Consider the following 15,254-nt stretch of genomic DNA (forward strand, 5'->3'; position numbering starts at 1 on the left):
ACTACAGATGGAGCGCCTCTTGCTCAGCTAACTGGGACTCCATCTGACTGGGACGAGCGAGCGTCCCAGTTTTGTTTTGGTGGGGAACGCGATCCCTGGCCGTTTCTGCTTCAGGGAGATGGCAGGGTTAGGGGGGGAGCAGAAAGGTGGGATCGGGTGGCGGGATCCGGCTGCGACACAGTGGGGACCGGCAGGGAGCTCCGTTGTAAGGGGATGTGCGCACGAGCAGGGCTGGTGCAAGCCCCCCGCCCGCCCCAGGCAAACCCCCCCGCAATGCCCGCCCGCGGGGGTGTGTGGTCGCCACTTACTATGGCACGGGGGGGGCGCATGCGGGGGGCAGCGTTGATTCACGCCGGGCAGGATGGGATGCTTTCTGGTACCTCTCTATGGTACCTCGGCGGCTCAGTACCGCCCTCCAGTGGCCGGCGCCCTAGGCAAATGCCTAGTCCTGCCTATTGGTGGTGCCGGCCCTGCGCACGAGTTCCCTTTCGGCGCCTGATGGGGGATAGCGGCTGGCAAATCTTACGCCATCCCCTGCCTGAATGGCAGCGGCTCCATCTGGAAATTATGCTGCAGTGAATGTTATCAAGATTCTACGTACGGGTTCGCTAATAAACTTATTCAACAAAATTTTAGTAAGCAAAAAGTAAACTGGTGGTGTGGGCCTATACAGCATACTAATACATCTACTGATCACAAGATGGTGACTTGACACTTAAACATCAGATATCAGCTACAATCAACTCCTCATTCTTTCATCTGTGGAACATAGCCAGAATCATTCCAACAGAAGATCAGCTGCCTACAGTCATAAATGCATTTGTATCATCTCGATTAGATTACTGCAATGCAGTCTACTCTGGTTTCCCAGCAAAATGCTGTTAACTAATCAGCATCATTGTAGCCACATAACACCCATTCTCTACTCACTTCACTGGCTGCCTATAAAATGGTGAATCATCTTCAAGATTAATTTACTGAGTTTCAAAACCCTACATGACCAGGGCCCAAGGTACCTGAAGCAGCTTCTGATTCCATACTGTCCCACCCGATTACTGCGATCTGTACAACTTTTAGCCGTACCTAGAATATCCAGTATTTCATCTGATAGGGCGAGCTTATAGCCATGCAGCTCTGACTCTATGGAACTCACTTCCCTGCATAGTTCGAGATGCCCCCACTCTAGAATCCTTTAAAAACAGACTCAAGGTTCTCCTGTTTACTGCAGCATTTACGTAATTCCCTTGCTCTTTGTAGTACATGAAACGCTTTTCTGTACTTCATTGTTTCTGTACTGTATTACATTAATTATTTCTGTTAAGCGCCTTGAGTTTTATCAGAGAAAGAATGCTATATAAATAAAAATATTATTATTATTAAGTATATTGGCTAGACCAGCAGACAGGTCCAAAGGGACATCTATACTCTGCCCCAAAGATTAGGGTTTCAAAAAAATGCGGATACGATTTATATTAATAGTTTTTACACTGCAATCACACATTCCCCAATTTTCCCTATAACTTGGTCCAGTCCCTGTGGTCTCTTCTAAATTGCCAACGTTGCAATGTCATTTGCTGCCACTGAGAAGCAGAGCAGCCCTGTGTCCAGCAGGAAATCCACTTCCTGCCTGGCACACTTTGGGGTGGTTGGAGACCATGTGGAGCTTGGATGCACCATGTCCTGAAAGAGACCACAAGTCGGGGCCCTGATTCAGATCCTCCAAAGCCAATGGTACTGGAGAACACTCTGATCTTCCACAGTCAATGAGGCAGGAGCTGCACTTAAACCCTCCCACAGCCAACATGGTTACAAAAGTGAAGAGGTGCATCTGCAGCCACAGTCCTGGACTCCCGGGTCTCCTGTTGCTACAGAACATACCAATACTGCAGGGAGTAGATGCTCTCATTGCCTCTGCTCCACTGCCTGTTGTGGTCCTCAGGAGGCTGCAGGGGACAGTCCTGGAGACTGTGGTCTGACATTTTGGCCTTAACTTGCTGACTGTGGCCATCTCAATACACCATAGACCACCCAAATTTTTTCCAGGTTGAAACCAGATTCAGATTTTTGTTATTTAAAAGGGCTGCTCTTTTTGGTTCACAATAATGAGGTCATGCAAACTGACAGTGGCAATGCGTTTCTTGAGAACAGGGTAATAGGGCAAGAAGTAGCATTGCATAGCACAAGTCATATGGCACTGCTCCTGTTTCTAATCTGTGATCCCTTGCTGTAGTGTGGCTTGTTTATTTACCCCTATGCTACTGGGTTGTCTTTACCACCCTTGTTGCAATAATTTTAGCAGTATTGATTTTAATTTGATATGGTCTTGTCTTTAACCTTGCCTGTTATTTGTGCCTTTATCTCGTCCTTTCCCCACACTGTCAATAGCTCCTGTACCTCCTCATCTGTCTAATATGCCATCTCTCATATGTGCCATGACAGCCTCCTCTGCTGTTTTCAGATGCAGCCCCACGGCAGCACAATACAATCCACCATCTCTTTCTCAGGTAGACCAATTTCACGCAATACACACATAATCTGCGGCACTGTCCCGGGTTGCAAGTCCCAGGACTAACCCTGGTTGATTCAGAGCAGAACTTCCCATTAGGCACGTGAGGCACATGCCTAGAGGCGGCACATGTTTGGGGTGCCACTTGGATGCCTGTGATAGTACTGTCATCCTCAAATGTTCCATATTGAATAGAGTGCAAATGGATAGGACATGCAACTTCTGCCCCTCTGAAGCCTACAAATAATTGAAAGAAAATATAGTGCTATGGATTGATTGTTTCATGGCACCAAACCTGTATCTTGCCTAGGGCCGCTTCTATAGAGTTACTTGTACAGTATATTGCTTGTATACTTGATGGTGCTAATCATAGGTTTGTTCAAAAAGGGTGCCTCATGTGGAAAGGCACACTCTAATATCAGCCACAACTCCGCACGCAGGACTGCCAAGAGGAGCAGCACCAGACACCAAATGACGGGGCACTGCAGCCTGAGCATGCTACAAGTGTCAAATCGGTCTATGGTTCTTAACATGCGATGAGAGACTTTAGGGCCTTATTCAAAAGTTAAAACAAAAATATTGTTGCAGTTGTTCAATATTTTATGCAGGGCTGGTGCAAGCCCCCCGCCCGCCCCAGGCAAAGCTCCCCCGCCCGCCCCCAGGCAAAGCCCCCCGCACTGCCCACCGCGCTGAAATCCCCCAAGCAGGGAGCGGGCAGCGTTGGGGATCGGGGAGGGGAGAGGGAGGATGACAGTCTTACCTGCTCCCCGCTCCCTGCTTTCTGGTACCTCTCTATGGTACCTTGGCGGCTCAGTACCGCCCTCCAGTGGCCTAGGCAAATGCCTAGTCCTGCCTAGTGGTGGCGCCGGCCCTGATTTTATGTACTGCACATGAAAGTCTCAGTGCCCGTGTTTTGCAATGGTATACCAATTGAGGATTGGGACACAGAGTAACTGACAGTTAAGGAACATTGGCAGGAGTGTTGCAAGCATTTTGTGGGTGTGGCACAACCAGTGACTTTAGATGTGACTTTAGATCATCTTTAGATGTGTTACACTGGCCACAGTTTCTTCGTTCTTGTGGATATACAGTACACATCATTCACACTATCAAATATCCAAACAATGGATGCTCAGAATGTCCATTGGAGAATGCAATATCCAACCAGGTGGTAAAATCCCCTGGAGCTCAGCACTGATTGGGTGTCCCACTGACTAACGTCGCTGGGTTCCTCTGTCAGCAGCGGCAGAGAGCAGCCTGTGATAATACACACAAGCGGCTTTCTGAGTTCTGGGGTTTGCGTACCTAATTTTTTTTAACCCCTTGGATACTCTACCATACAGGTGGACAGACCTGCGGATGAGCATGTGGCAAGGTCAGTATGTATGTCTGCGTGCATGTATGCATATATGTAATAAAGTTGTACTGTATATGATGTGTGTGTGTGTAATTATTTCAATCTTAGTCATGCTGTAGAACTACAACTCCAAGCGTGCCATTAAATGCTCTGCATGCTGGGACTTGTGGTTCTCCATGTGTTGCATTGCACAGCACCACCCAAGGTTACATGTTTAATCAAATTTTTTATTACAAAAAAATCTGCCCGTCGTCCCCCACTCAGGGGCGCCAGGGATCTCACTGATCTGTCCATGGTTCTGTCAAACTCGCCAGTCTGAACATGGTCTATTTTTTTTGCGCTTTCTATGCTTTCTATGAGAAAACATCTGGATGCGATTTTTTAATTTCGTTTTTTTGGACACGGCAAAGCATGCGATTTATACGGCAAATCGCATTTTACTACATGTGTGAATTTCGGAAAACAGGCAAATTCAGCCGTTTGTGACCATAAAAATAACCACACAAATCTAGAACTCACACCCTTTTACATATCACCCGGTATATTTGTCGCAGTGAACATTGACTTAGAACATATTGAAATACAATTATTCCAAAGCAAATCATTATTTTCAAATGAGGACCAGAAACATAAATGGATTTTTATCCTTTGCATGAGCAAAAAAACCCTCTTTAATTACTTCACATTGCTCGTTGGCTTTTAAAAGGAAGTATTCATGTATAACTTGTTAAATTAACTGCTTTGAGTTTTTTAAAATAGAAAAAGAACCTGAATATTCAGAAAAACTGATATTTAATGCATGTTATGCAGACTTGGCTTATCCTGCTGATATTTTCAATAAGCTTATTGTCTGCTTGGTATTCATGGTTGAAAAGGATCTTTAAATAAACAACAGAAAAACAACAATCTCCCCCCCCCCTGACTATCTGTCTGGCGCTGTGCTTAGCAGGGTACATTAACTAAGAGGGGAGTTCTATGGAAGATGGGATGTTGCCCTTAGCGACTAACAGATTCTTCTAGAAGGTGCTAAAGAAATAAGAAGTAGACTCTTATTGGTTGCTATGGGCAACATCCCATCTTCAATAGAACTTTCATCTTAGTAAATGTAGCTCGAAGGGAGCATTTCCAAGGGGAAGCCACGTCCACACTGCGGGTGCCAGCTATTGCTAGGAGGGGGCTAACCCCGCAGCTCCTAGGTAAAATCTGACTCTGATTATTTCTTTGTTTTTGCCTCTAATGAACATAGATTGAACACAGCACCAGGCCTATCACCTTCAGAACATAAGAACATTTATTATAATGAAAGTGTCTTCAGGCACATCTCTCAGGTTAATAATTCAAGGGGTGGGCAGACGGCATTTCGGGGTGAGCACCCAGCGTTTTATGGGTGCAGGGCTACCATCAGTAATTGTGGGGCCCGGGACTAACAAAATAGACAGGGCCCCCACACACACCAATTGTTAAACAAAATATTCTCAACAGATATTTTGTCCATACCCTGCTAGTCGGCGCCTCACAGACTGCGCTATGCTTGGGTGACCCGCGGCCTGCCACAGAGTACACAATGCAGCGGCTCTGGCGGATGTTGTGAGGCACTTTGCCCCACCACCTCTCTTCAGAGCGTCAGGGCCCCTAATAGCACCCCCCTAATGGCGGCCCCATATTGGTGTGCCCAGGACTATTTTTCAGCAGGCTCCAGCAGGAACTGAGGCCCTTATTCTAGTTCACTCTTTCTAACAAAATATTTCTTAGATGGACAAAACCATGTGCACTGCAGGTGAGGCAGGTGTTACTTGTGCAGAGATAATTAGATTTGGGTGGGGTTTTACACCTGCCTCACCTGCAGTGCACATGGTTTTGTCCATCTAAGAAATATTTTGTCAGAAAGAGTGAACTAGAATAAGGGCCTCAGTTCCTGCTGGAGCCTACTGAAAAATAGCCCTGGGTGTGCCCACAAAAACGATGGGCGCGCCCATAGAAAAGCTGGGGGCACCCCAGCAAATGCAGGTGTGCCCCTGCCCGCTTGGGGATGGTGGATGACATCTGCACCATCCTTCAATTTGCCATCACCGTTCAACTAAAAAGTAAGTCCTGGTTTGATTTTTACAGCGAACAGAGGAAAAAATAATGAATTGATGAGTAAGCGTTGAATGATTTTCATGCTGCGCAGGAGAATGTGAGCATATGTGTAAACGCACACATCGGCTTGCAGCATAACGAGGGGAGCCGGCCAGTGGGGGGGCGCAGTCCAGCAGGAGAGGTGGCAATAACCTGCTTGCTATATGCAGCCTAGCGAGCAGGCCTGATTTACCCTCATAGAACATACATACTAGATGAAATGTACATTTTGTCATTACCCATTCCCAGTCATTCATGTTATCGTCTAGTGGTATGTACCCAGCTTAACAGTTACAGAAAGTAAATGATACACAATAGCACAGCAATGCTCCCTGTCAGAAGGTACTCTCATTGCATGTCAGTTCTTAGTTTATGTGTCAAGATAAAAAAACAAATAAACAATTTACTCATACCAAAAATTGTACTTAAAAATGGCTGATTACTATGGGCAATGACACCTTTTTCTTAACACAAGCTTTTAGAGACTCCCATTTAAACATTTTTACACTATATTGTCCCTTTAAAATACACTGCCAGTAGAACTGCGAATATTACAGTACACTTAATCTATTATCTAATCGTAAACTTGGAGTTTCTTGAACTTTAATCCTTAATGAAGGACATGGGTTTTCTTTATCACTACAGTTAACAATATTGTTGGATCTGTCAGCTTTATTGCAAAAAAGCCCTATAAAAGTCACGGATGCCTTTAAAACGGGCTCACAATACGGATTGGATTCTCCCCAACAACAAACACTATGTGCTGCAATGCAAAATGCTGGTTAATTGTGGGCTCTATTATTGGTGGACTGCTGGCTATTCTAGGAGGAATCCTTTTTCCTGTGGGAGATATAATTATTAATGGTGAAATAGATAAGGTAAAGTATATGTATTGCTTAATAGAAGACTAAAGACTTAGCCATATTGTCATTTTTTTAGTCACTATCCTCAATTGTAAAAACAACTACAAATGTTTACTTTAGTTGGAGGTGAAGCTATTCAAATACAAAGACTCCAGGTTTTGGTTTTGAAATGAGCTAATAAAATGGACCTTGGCTAGAGTCAGTCAAATAAAAATTCTGCAACTACTTTGGAAAGAAATCATTTGTATTTGTACTACAGTTACAAAGTGAAAAAAATATATAGATACAATACAGATTTAGGAGAGTTTTAAGCTGGGTACACTGGACGACATTCATAACAATTTTGCCGGGTCAGTACGACGATCAAAATATTTTTCAGTGTGTCCGCACAATATCGCTTACGTTCCAGACTTATTACAGCGCAAGGCAGCTAGATGTAGGTGAACACTGGGTTGTAAAAAGGTGTTCTCACATAGGCAAAGAAGTGAGGGCTATCAATGCAACTGCAGGTAATGCAGCATTTTACATAAGTATAAATATGTCTGATTTTAGATGTATCTTTTGCACTGGTGCCTGTGTGACCGGATGATCAGATATTTTATCTAAGCCAGCATAGAGTAAGGGGCAGACACACTGCCAATAGCGTACTCTAGTCTAGTTCAGCGGTTCTAAAACTGTGGGTCCTGACCCCAAAGTGGGTTCCGACCTTCTCAGCATGGGGTCGCAACTCCATGTTGCTGACCATCAGGCTGATGACTTTTCTAATCTCAGTCAGTGATTCAAGGAGTCTGAAACATCTGTTGAATTGTCTGTTATTTTAGACTCCTCCAATCATTTTGCACCACCACAATGATGCCATGTATGTGCTGTCTGCTGACTACACATGTGATGTGATGTCCTTCTGCAGTAACTTGCTGGGGTCCTGTAATTATTTGTATTGTCTAATGGGGTCCCAGAGCAAAATAGTTTGAGGACTCCTGGTCTAGTTCTATTTGTTGATGTGCAAAGTTGTTTGCCGATCAGTAAGTGTTATTCATTCCTTTTAATACATGCTTTTGGTAAGGTGATCTAACTTTCACAACTTTCCATTTACTGAAGATCAGTACAGCATCCTGAATGCATCCTGAATGGTACACTGTTTGGCTTGGAAACACTGTGGCAGAACATTTTTTATGCTTTTATGCAGATACATTCGCAATTATATAAATAATATACAGATGGAGTTGCCGTCATCGCCCGATCTCATGTGCTAGCGCATGCTGGCGGATGGCATACCGGCTGACCGGGACGTTTGAGCGACTCACTTGCTCATGCTTCCCTGTCAACAAGGCGGCGGGGATCGGGGACCGAAGGCTTCCATGCCCAACTCCACTTCAGGGAAACAGGCAGGGAGTGGGGGCAGGCTGGGGCAGAGCGGGCAGGAGCGGGGAGATGGCTGCTACAGCCTCTGACAGAACGGGTTGCATGAGCGTCTCATGCGTGCCCCATTCTGTCGGAGGACGGTGGCTGGTGGGGGACGACGCGTGGCGACTCTATCGCCAGAAGCGCTCTAATGAGAGCAGCTCCATCTGCATGCATGATGCATATCATTTTAATCAGCAGAAGCTGCATGTGCACATGATTAGCATTCCATTGTGAAAAAGAAAGATTTGATTGGAAAAATGTGTAATAGTTCCTACACAAGGTTAGATGTGCGCTAGGTGAATTTTATATATATATATATATATATATATATATATATATATATATATATATATATATATATATATATATATATATATATACAATTTGTATATAGATATACAATTGTGCTATGTGATTTGGACTGTACACAAAGAAGCTGGCTCCTAGTCAATCATGTTTACCCAACAGAAGAGGGAATGTGATCTGGAGACAGGCACCGCACTCTGGTATCACAGTGGATATAAGTGCGAGGTGGTCTAGGTCTAGACTACAGATACAGTCCACAGCAGGGAGGATGGATCTGGGTCACAGTGGGGTTTGAGATGCGGCTGCAGCTTATAAGAAGATCCACTACTGATACCATTACAATGTTTTTTTTTTTCCAATCTTTTTTATTTTAATTTTCATATCATCCAACATGTAAAAGAAACAATTGTACATATTTCCCAGGAGTACAAGGCAAAAGGTTTTGATATGACAGTCGCAAGCAGTGACAAATTCAAAAATGGATATAATATGGTATAATATGGTACATGCCATCCAACACTAGTCCTAGCTAGCAATAATATTAGCCAGTGATCATTCTTCTACCTGGACTGGTTCAGATACATAGTGATACCATTACAATGTTAATGAAGTATGTATTTTCCAGAGGCAATCTTCATTTTTTTTTTGTAATAGGGACACAGTGGTGCCCTCAAGGAGCTGGTGCTGTAGGTGATGGTCCTCTCAGCCCATCCCTTGAGCCACCCCTGAGTGTTAGGACCACCATATTAGATATCTAGATTGTAAGCTCTCACGAGTAAGGCCCTCTTTCCTTATGTGCTTTTCTAAGACTACTGTGTATCTCAGCCACTGTCAGAACAGCATCAGTAACTGTCTTTTATTTACCATGTATTTGTCCTAATTTGTATTTGTACTGTATATCACTATTTTTTTGTTCTTTTTTACTCATCTATGTATTAGCAAGTACTGTGGAACCCTTGTGGCACATATAAATAAAGGTTAATAATAATAAAAATGTTTGCAAATAAATGTAACTGTGCAATTGGGCCACACCATGTTGCACAGCTGTTCGGGAAGAAGAAACATGTGCATGTGAGAGATTAGATTTGGGTGGGGAAATCTAAATTGGAGAGTAAAAATGTTAAAGCAGCCAATATTCACCCTGTAAAGCAGGGGTGTCCACATTTTTTACAAAGAGGGACAGATTTGGTGAGGTGAAAATGTGTGGGGGCCGACCATTCAGCCTGAACCATGAATTACATGAGAAGATTCCCCCCTTCTCTGTATGTCCCCCACTGTACCCCCATTCAGTGTATTTCCACCAGCCTACTCCCCCCTTCTCTGTATGTCCCCCATTTTGCCCCCATTAAGTGTATTTCCCCTAGTCTGCTCCCCCTTCTGTGTATTTCCCCCAGCTTGCTCCCCCTTCTCTGTATGTCCCCCATTCTGCCCCCATTCAGTGTATTTTCCCAAGCCTGCTCCCCCATTCTCTGTATGTCCCCTACTCTGCCCCATTCAGTGTATTTCCCCCACTCTGCTCCCCCCTTCTCTGTATGTCCCCCACTCTGCCCCCATTCAGTGTATTTCCCTCAGCCTGCTTCCCCATTCTCGGTATGTCCCTCACTCTGCCCAATTCAGTGTATTTCCCCCAGCCTACTCCCCCCTTCTCTGTGTGTCCCCCACTCTGCCTCCATTCAGTGTATTTCCATCAGCCTGCTCCCCTCTTCTCTGTATGTCCCCCAATCTGCCCCCATTCTGGGTACTTCACCCAGCCTACTCCCCCTTCTCTGTATGTCCCCCACTCTGCCCCCATTCAGTGTATTACTTCCACCAGCCTGCTCTCCCCTTCTCTGTATGTCTCCCACTCTGCCCCCATTCAGTGTACTTCCCCCAGCCTGCTTCCCCCTTCTCTGTATGTCCCCCACTCTATTTCCCCTAGCTTGCTCCTTTCACAGTATATTCCCCTGCCTGACCCTCCTTCTCTGAATTGCCTCCTCTGTAAGCCAGAGAATGGAGAGGCCAAGCAGGCACCACAAGGAGAGGAGACCGATGCCTGAGCTCCCTGCTCCTGCTGTCACCCTCCTCTGCTACATCTGCTCCGCATGCTGCCATACCCCACCCCCTCCTAGCTCACTTTGATTGCGGCAGGCCGCAGGGGGAGAGTATCCAGACACAAGGTGGAGCGGAATGCAGGCGGGGGATGGGGTTGGACACAGACTTACAGTGGCTGCCGACACCCTGCACAGTCACACAAGGTAATGCGCGCTCACCTCTGCAGTCCCACTCTGTGTGCACTGTGCACCCTGCTTCTAATGCTCCACCTGCTTCTGGCTGGAGGCTGCAGGGCGGGCATGCCTGCTGTAAAGAAAACTAAAACTTTATTTGCAACATGTTTTTTTGCAGATACAGTCATTTTTTATTTTTTGCTCTAGTTCCAAATCATCCTTATGGCAAAAAATTTGCAAGAACTAAGTAACCACCTGTCATTTTTCATGGATGCAGAAATAAAACTTGGTGAATCTATAGACACCCCATCATTTGCACCATTACAAACTTGCACCAATCCTGTGGCAGATGCACATTCTCCAACTGGGCCCATCCAATATTTCTGCCGCATAAGAGGTGACAGGCGCTAGTGGTTCAGCGGAAAACAGAAATTGGAACACAACCTATCTGGCGCACTGAGCCTTCAATGCGGTGATTCTTCTCCCACTCAGCTATTATATACAAAAGAAATAGGATATAATAGTGAAGTACGTTTTCACATACAATTTAATGACAATAAAAATAAAAGATAAAACACCATCCACAATATGACAGGTTTAAAAATGCTGGAAAGGGCACTTAATGAATAAAGTGCATAATGGCAGGTTTCACCACATTGAAGACTCAGATCGCCAGACAGGTTGTGTTCCAATTTCTGTTTTCCATTTGGTGTTTTGGTGAAGGTTTGAGGGACCTTAAAGGAACATATACCAATCGGTATACTGATAGACTCACTACCACTTGTGTCAATATCGCTAGTGGTTCTTAAAAAATCTAATTTATATCCAGACTGCATGACCAACTACCAGCCTGTATCAAACCTTCCTTTTCTAGGAAAAGTTATTGAAAAAGTGGTTGCAAATCAACTGGAAACCTGCCTGATAACTAATGATGTGTATGATCCATTCTAATCAGGATTCAGGAGTAGACATAGCACTGAAACAGCCTTGGTGATCTTCTGATGGCAAGAGACAGAGGTGACTGGATCTCTCTGCAGCATTTTATACTGTGGACCATGGGCTTCTGATTGAGCGCCTGAAAAGTCTGTAGACTGGATGGCACAGTACTAAGCTACTTCAAATCATTTTTTTGCTGGCAGGTCACAGAGAGTGTCATCTGGAGTATACTCATCTTCATCCGTGCCACTGCCATGTGGTGTCCCACAAGGTTCTATATTATCCCCCAGTGTACATGCAGTCACTGGGTGAAATAATTAGGCGCCTTGGCCTTGACTACCACTGCTATGCAGATGATACACAACTGTACTTGTCCTTTGCTCCGGGCACTGAAACACATTAACAACCCTGTCTTGCTGAGCTCCAGGAGTGGATGAGTGCCAGTTAGCTGAGACTGAATCCTGATAAAACAGAGGTCCTTATGATAGGATCTCGACATCAGAGGACAAGACTGCAGCATAGCCACCCAACTGGACTAACACTTGACACTGTGAACATGTGCAGAATCTTAGCGTGGCACTGAATGGTGAATTGACACTTAAACATCAGATATCAGCCAGAATCAAACACTTAATCCCCTCTGAAGATCTGCCAAAAGTCATACATGCATTTGTATCATCTCATTTGGATTACTGCAATGCTCTCTAACTTGGTCTCCCAGCAAAAAAACTGCACCTATTACAGCTGGTACAAAACACAGATACCAAACTGTTAACCAACCAGCCCCGTTCTAGCCACATAACTCCCATTCTCTGCTCCCTTCACTGGCTGCCTATAAAATGGTGAATAATTTTCAAGATCAACTTACGGAGTTTGAAACCCCTACATGACCAAGGCCCAAGGTACCTGAAGCAGCTTCTGATTCCATACTGTCCCACCCGATTACTGCAATCTGTAGATGAAGGACTTTCAGCAGTACCTAGTATCTCCTGTAATTCATCTGGGGGTCGAGGTTTTAGTCACGCAGCTCCAACTTTATGGAACTCACTTTTCGAGAGGCCCCCACTCTAAAATGCTTCAAAAACAGACTCAAGACTTTCCTGTTTACTCAAGCATTTCATAAACTCCCCATCAGGTATCCCTCAGGTCCGTACCTTTCCATCTCACCATAAACATTAAACCTACACCTTAACACTATACTTATCTAATAAAAAAGACACAGACACAAGTGCTGGCGTTTCAAAATGAATGTCAATTTATTTTGACAATTAAACTAACTATATATATAATGGTGGCGGCACCAAAGAACGGTCATTATAGGAAAGTGGGGTAAAGATGTTACCATACACACCATCGCTGGTGATCGCTCTCCCCGGTCATCCACTCGTTGCTAGTGGTGACCACCACCCCGGGCGGGAGCATGGCCGATGACCATCGATGTCAGGAGAGAGCGACACCCCACTATCTACACACACACATCAAGATCTTACAAGGATGACCGTTCTTTACCGCCGCCGGAGAGGAAAAGAAATAGGGAAGGGTGGGCGGGGCTTTTTCAGACAGAGGAAGACTTCCTGTGAGTATGATCCTTTTCTTCCCTGTCTATACTCCTCCCACCACTCTGATAGGCCTTGTGCCCATCCTATCAGCATATCAGCTGACCTTCCAGCGTAACCTGGGGAACCATCAGGGGTTTATGCTCACTCAGTGCTTATTCAGCATTCGTGGTTCTTAAACTCCCCATCAGGTATCCCTCAGGTCCGTACCTTTCCATCTCACCATAAACATTAAACCTACACCTTAACACTATACTTATCTAATAAAAAAGACACAGACACAAGTGCTGGCGTTTCAAAATGAATGTCAATTTATTTTGACAATTAAACTAACTATATATATAATGGTGGCGGCACCAAAGAACGGTCATTATAGGAAAGTGGGGTAAAGATGTTACCATACACACCATCGCTGGTGATCGCTCTCCCCGGTCATCCACTCGTTGCTAGTGGTGACCACCACCCCGGGCGGGAGCATGGCCGATGACCATCGATGTCAGGAGAGAGCGACACCCCACTATCTACACACACACATCAAGATCTTACAAGGATGACCGTTCTTTACCGCCAAAGCTAGGCCCTAAGCCGCAGCACCGCCACCAAGTAGGAAAAACGCTCAGCACTGTGCATCTAACCAACTAAAGACATCGCCCAAAAACAGAGCCACGCCATCCGGGCTCAGATGAACACCATCGCTCCTATACAGCGCACTCCGCTGAAAGCTGATGGCGTCATGGCGAATAACACCCCCGCCATTGGTCAGCAGATACTTCTCAACTGCAGCGTTAACCGTCTTCCGTGAACGCTCCAGGCGGGGGCAGGACATCACATTCCTTCACACTATCCTCGATATAATGGAGGACCACACCAACTTTCATGCAGGCAAATACAAAGAAATAAAATAGAGGTCCCGCACAATCACTGAGCGTAGCTCGAGAGCGGCCACCCGCCCTAAGTCATTGCCACCCAGGTGGACTATGATGACTCTCGGGACCCCAAAATTTCTCAGGGCTCGACTCAGCCCAGCCTGCAGCCCTTTTCATAGCATACCTCTCTCTCACCCAGCCACCTAACCTCCCCAGCTTGACCAAACACGCGTACATCAGATACTATGTTTGCCCAGGAAGCCCAATAGACAAAGGAATGTCCAATCATCCAAATGGACTTAACGTCCTGTCGACCTGAAATATTTAAAAGAGGTTAGAAGGCTGTCGACAAGCTTGCATACCATGCATTCCCACGCTTGTTAGAGAGATGAATGAGAAAAACCGTGGCCGACCAGCTCTTGAGGCACAAAACACACCGTCTGGAGTAAACTAACAGGTACGCCATGCCAGATTGTAATTATAGCCGAATTGTGCCCCCAGACGGATGTGAAAACACACCTCAAGGCCCCCACTGTAAGTTGACGAGCGCTTATGCGTCCAGTCGACCATGGTGAAAAGTGACAGATAAAGCTGGCCGAATGTACCTCCGAAATGCTGCCGAGCGCCATCGACCCAGAGATTGAATCTCTGCGTCGGAGCGGCCCTCCGCAGCCGCCGAGGTAGCAGCCCCAATCCTACAGGAATGAGACCCGAATTCCTTAGGATCGAGACCCGTGGCCTCCAGCGCCCGTCCCAAGACGTGACAAAAACTGGTATTTGGTGAGCGGTGACCCATCCTCGTGCATCCGCCATGCGCCTGGAAGGTCCGGGCGCACCTGGGCGAAGGCCGAGACCAACGTCACAGGGCACGCCCTTTTCACCGTGCACGGGAGCAAGGACAGCCACCGCCCCCTCCCAGCCTGGTCCGTCTTAGCTCGTCGCAGGTGACATAGCACCGAATCCACATGGACCACCAGGTCATCCACGGTCAGTGGTGAGGGCATTCGCTTTGACGGCGCCACCAGCTCACCAAACCTGAAGGCACCATGATACGCCGTTGCATACGCCATTCGGAACAGCAGGACCTCATAGTCAGGCCAGCAAAAAGTCCCTCAGGGCACCCAGCAAGGCTGGGAGC

General features: G+C 45.9%; 1 protein-coding gene across 1 annotated transcript in view; it reads left to right on the forward strand.

Moving 5' to 3' along the window:
* The first annotated feature begins 6,683 nt into the window (after nucleotides 1–6,683).
* The window catches only part of CD36 (CD36 molecule (CD36 blood group)), a 48,325-nt gene continuing 39,754 nt past the window's right edge, over nucleotides 6,684–15,254 (forward strand). The window contains exon 1 of the mRNA XM_083183066.1: nucleotides 6,684–6,859. Within this exon, the coding sequence (XP_083039192.1) occupies nucleotides 6,740–6,859 (120 nt within the window). The 5' untranslated portion in view covers nucleotides 6,684–6,739. The remainder of the gene's footprint in view (nucleotides 6,860–15,254) is intronic.

The sequence above is a fragment of the Crinia signifera genome, chromosome 4 (assembly GCF_055691185.1).
Source record: "Crinia signifera chromosome 4, ASM5569118v1, whole genome shotgun sequence".
Classification (NCBI taxonomy): Eukaryota; Metazoa; Chordata; class Amphibia; order Anura; family Myobatrachidae; genus Crinia; species Crinia signifera.